Source organism: Belonocnema kinseyi, chromosome 5 (genome assembly GCF_010883055.1).
Source record: "Belonocnema kinseyi isolate 2016_QV_RU_SX_M_011 chromosome 5, B_treatae_v1, whole genome shotgun sequence".
Lineage (NCBI taxonomy): Eukaryota > Metazoa > Arthropoda > Insecta > Hymenoptera > Cynipidae > Belonocnema > Belonocnema kinseyi.
Window position 1 is genome coordinate 36290 of NC_046661.1, and position 5359 is coordinate 41648.

General features: G+C 30.3%; 1 protein-coding gene across 1 annotated transcript in view; it reads right to left on the bottom strand.

Annotated features, from left to right (window-relative positions):
- Window positions 1-5359, bottom strand: part of LOC117172609 (inositol 2-dehydrogenase-like) — a 64122-nt gene that overhangs the window by 14998 nt on the left and 43765 nt on the right. Inside the window, exon 3 of the mRNA XM_033360699.1 lies at window positions 2825-3076. Within this exon, the coding sequence (XP_033216590.1) occupies window positions 2825-3076 (252 nt within the window). The remainder of the gene's footprint in view (window positions 1-2824; window positions 3077-5359) is intronic.

A 5359-nucleotide genomic window follows, 5' to 3' on the forward strand; every position in this document is an offset into this window, starting at 1 on the left:
TTTTTTTTTTTTTTTTGTTTGAACTGCATTTTGGGATAATAAATAAATTTTTTGAGGAATTTCATTGGCACCGTCGGAAAGAGGAGATCTTAATAAATAAAAATATATGTGTCTCAATTTTTTCTAGTGTCGAATAGTCTTAGTTATTGGCCGTTGAAAAGCAGTGTACCGGTAGCGGCGTTTTGCCCGTTTAAGGGTTAACAACTTTAAATTCTCACTACTAAATTTATTTATCAGAGATGTTTCAAATCACTTTAATTTTTTTTAAGTCAACAATTTCCAGAATTAGAAGTAAATTAGAAGTTTGTTTACAACAAGATGAAATTATTGATCTTTTAAAACATCAGATTCTCGTCAATCAAAGATTTTTAAGCAGTAATGTAAAACATGATAACAAGCTTTCTAATTTGATTCATGAGTAAAAAAATGTTCAAGACCAAAATTTAAATTTACATAGGATTTTTGAAGAAGGAGGTAAAGATCCCTGGTTTTTTGTGAATTCGGCAGATATTCAAATTCCTGATTCAGTTGCAGTTATCCAGATTAGGTCAAGGTTTCAGTAACCGTGTGATAACAAGTGAGGCAAAACAAATGATGGAAATAGTAAAATACGTTCAATTAAATATACACAAAATTCCTTTTTTGGATCAGCAGGATTTCGGAAAAAAGGTGTTACACTTGTCAAAGAGCTTTGTTGATAAAAATGGATTGCATATCAGTAATATTGATCGTAAAATTTCAAAAGGTTTTATGATGACGAAAGAGTTTCTTAGAAACAACCCTGATATGGTTTGCATTAACGCTGATAAAGGCAGTATTACTGTTTGCATGAAAAAATCGCAATATATTAGAGATATGGAGAATTTGCTTTCTGATCATAATTTTTAATTATTACATGAAAATCCGCTTGAAAAATTAAAAAGAGAACCTTTTAAGATGCTTGACAGACAATTGGAGAAAGAAAGGACTTCTGGGCAAGATGGTATGGTTTAAGAAAAATTTACAAAGATGGCTATCCCTTAAGAATAGTTATTTCAACTATTAATATTCCCACAACATTTTTAGAAAAGAATTTCAATTTGATTCTCAAAGACTCTATCACAACTTCTAAATACAATGTAAAAAATATCTGGGAATTTCAAAAAAGTATTATTCAACAAACGGTTCCGGATGACCATGTAATGATTTCTTTGGATGTCATTGCAATGTTTCCGAGTATACCCCTTGAATTAGTTAAACAGGCAATTTTTCAATAGATGAAATAATATAAAAAATCGTACTCGACTATGTCAAAAAGATTTTATTGGAGGGATAGTTTTTATTATGGCTTCCACTTATTTTAAATTTAATGGATCTTTTTATAGACAGAGGTCTGGTACTCCCAGAGGTTCAGTCATTTATCCGATTTTAGCAGAAATAGTGATGGAAGATCTGGAGGTTTTTGCTTTTGGGAAGTTAGATTTTGTTTTGCCTTTTTATTTTCAGTTTGTCGACGATACGTTATTATGTGTTCCGCTAGCAAAGTTGCAGATAGTCATTGATACTTTTAACAGTCTTCATCCAAAACTTCAATTTACTCATAAAATAGAACAGGATAATAGAATCAGTTTTTTGAACATAGAAGTAATTAAGGGTGAGGATGGTGAGGATGGTAATATTATTACCAATTGGTATAGAAAAGGTACATATTTAGGTCGAATTTTACATTTCCTTTCTGCTCATGCATTTCAAAATAAAATTGCAGTGATCAAAAACTTAGTTGATAGAGTTCTAGGTTTGTCCTATTTTCCATTTCACAGAAGAAATTTGAATATTGTTAGGAATATCTTTTTCCTAAATCATTATCCACAAAACTTAATTGAGAATCATATAGCAATTAGAGTTCAGCAAATCAGAAACAAACAGAGTAATAATTTGCTTGCAGATAATCAGAAAGAGATAAAGGAATATAATTTTTTGATACTTTTGTTCTTCCATTTTTTGGTCAAATTTCGAAAACTATTGAACTTAGGTTAAAAAAATTTGTAATTCATACTATTTTGCGTGTACCATTTAAAATAGATTCAGTGATAAATTTTTGCAAAGATCCTTTGGATAATTTTGAAAAGGGTGGTGTTGTCTATAAGATCACTTGCAAGATCTTTAAGATGAATTACGTGGGACAGACTGGCAGACTTCTTAATATTAGGATAGAGGAACACAAAAGTGATGTTCGTTATAAAAGTGTTCTTGTCAGACATAGAAAGGAATTTGTTGATGCTGACCATGAGTTTGACTGGGATAATGTTCAAATTTTGCATAGTGAATGTAATGAGAGAAACCATGGCAATGCTTTATATTAAAAAACAAAAAAAGTTATCTATTAATTTAAAACCTAATTTGGATAAGTCGAACAAAAGTTATACTAATATGATTAATTACATTTAACGAGGCTGCCAAATTTGGTCGTTGGATTTTTGTTTTTTTAACAGGAGTTTGCATCAATTTGATTATTGGACGTTAAATCGGATTTTTAATTTGGATCTAAATCTAATTTAAATTTCTTAAATTTTGATAACTAATTGCGCTAAATTTAATTATTAGCTTTGAGTTTTACTTATTTGAGGTTTTATTTCGTTTGCGTTAAATGGCGTCATTTGAGTTGACCTATGAGAGATCTAGTGCTTAAACATCACTTTGATTTAATGAAAAAGATTTTCAAATGTGCGATTAATTTTTATGAAGGTAACTAAAATTTAATTATTAAAAACAGCAATCACAGTGCCCACGATATGCATGATATAAAATGGTATATTATCAAAAATTGATAAGCTGCTTCACTTGCCTAGAATCCTTGAATACTAGATCTGATTGTTTACTCGTCAAAAATGTAACATCTTTGAGACGCCAATATTGTTTGATAGCTTCCCACTTTGACTCGACATCATCAACGATGTACACAACTTTTGTGCGTGGATTGCTTACTACATGTTCAAGATGTATCGTTCCAGCTCGTCCTAAGCCAAAAATGGCTACATTGAACACTTGATCGTCAGGTGCAATCGAAGTAGTTTGCGCTGCCATATTTTGTAAATATCTGAAACACGACGAATACATGAAAGGCACAATTTGCGTAAAATAAGGAGAAACAAAAATAATTAAATTTTCCAGCATCTCTTTATAGAGTCTGAAGCCTTCTTTAGACCTAAATACCCTGCATGAGACCTGTTTTGTACTTACGAGTCCTGAATAAGAACTTTATTTTTGCTCATTGGCCCTATTTGATCATTCTGGCCCTTCTTTCGCCCTCGTAAGGCCTTTTAGATCGAGACTTATGTCCTGCTTTGAACCTTCATAAGCTTCTTAGTAAAATTATAATTTTTGAAGATCTGATTTTGGGCCTAGCTTGTTCTGCCTACTAAAAAAGTGAGGAATCATCAGAAATTCTGTTCTGATCATTTATGAATGTTCCTGATGAGTCCTGACTTTTTTGCTGGTGAATTCAAAGAATTTCAAAGAGCATTTCTACTCAAATTAACATATAATTGAAATACAAGAACTCCGACATATTAAAATTAATTATATTAATTAACATATAATTATATGATTTAAATAAGTATATACATTCAATACACTAATGTTGATGAAAATATCTATGAACATTGATGAATTTTATAGTAAAATTATGTTGATTAACGGGCAGTCCAATATGCAGTTCATTCTCGATATTTATATGTATACATACATACTGTGATGAGAAGTGCAAAAGGAATAGCAATCGCATGATAAAAAAAAAGCATTTTTGTAAAAACATTCTAGTGTCGTGCCTAAAATGTGTCGCCTCGGTCGCATTCAGGCACGGGTCGCCTGAACCAACTTTGAATACGAAATCACAGCACATCAGATTTTTAAAAAATTTTGTTTCCTTATATTTTTTTGGGTCATTTTAAGACAAAAAGCAACATATTCCCCGTTAGTTTTTGAAAAAAAACGAACTTTCGAATAAAATAAACTCTTATTTTTAATATTTTTATTTATTTTTAGTTTATGTTTTTTAGACAAGTTTTTTAGGAAAACCGAATTTACATGAAAAATCCATATTTTGTGCAAATTAACGTAAAAGGCGTAATTTCGTGATAAATATTGGAATAAAAATAATTCTAAAGATAAATATTGGTAAAGATCAATTATTTAACACGTAAAATATTTGAAACATAAAATTTATTAACATAAAAATTACGTTTTAACTATATGTAAATTTCTTTTTTAGAATAAATATTCTTATAATTATATATGAGCTTCTGTAATTGAAAACATACATTTTTACCATAATATAAAATTCTTATTTATGAAATATGTATTGGAATTTTACACCGTTGTAGGAGACGACCAATCATAAAAGTCTTTCTCAAAGTTTTTTAAAGAAATTCTTAAAAAATTGAAAATCGCAAACGTTAAATGAAGTAAACATTTATCCTAATCTCTGAGAAACATACTGTTTTATTGTATCTAATTTACTCGTTACTACAAGCTAGTCTTGCTTAATGTTATATTCTCACAGATTTAGTTTATAGATAAATCAATACTTGCTAATGAAAAACAATATTCTTGTTTGAAGAAAAAGTACTTGAATAAAGAGAATCTAGTTTCTTCAATCAAGACCATTTTCTTAAGATAAGATAACTTTTCCTGGAGCAGAAAAATATTGTATTGTCTGCATTAGTTATGATATCTTCATGATTCAATCCTTTTTCCGCATGAAGAAATGTTAACACATACTGCCCGTTAGGCGATTCCTCTTTCTGACATGCTAAACAAAATTCGCATTCAACTCATTGAAGTTATCATTACAATATTTTTTTAAATTATGCAGTTCTACAATTCATCTCGGGGACCGCTCAAAAATTAAGTAACGCACACTGAAAGAAATAGTTTGAGGCTAATGGCAATCCGAGGTTGCTTGAGAATTTCTAACTGAATTAGAAAGAAAATTGTGCTGTCTCAGCCATACGAATTTGAGATTTAATACCTACATATAAGAAAATCACTAAGCCTAATATGACAAGGCAAGTTTGTCTGACTGAAATGATAGTTAGGAAAAGTGTAGCATTAGATATATGATTAAAATATTAAAATATTATAGTGTAGATACAAAAATTTTATGCCCCGCAATCATGGCTTTATTGAACGTATACTTTTATCAACTATCTATTTGAAAGAACACTGCGTTTAAGTGTTGCACTGGGCATCAGGCTGTTTGCTTGATTCAGCCATACCAATCGATGTACCAGGTGTATACATATGAAACCGGTATTGCCATCTAGCAGCCAGTAGGCACACTTGTAGGCACTGTCGGAACTTACCATTTGTGCTAATTGGC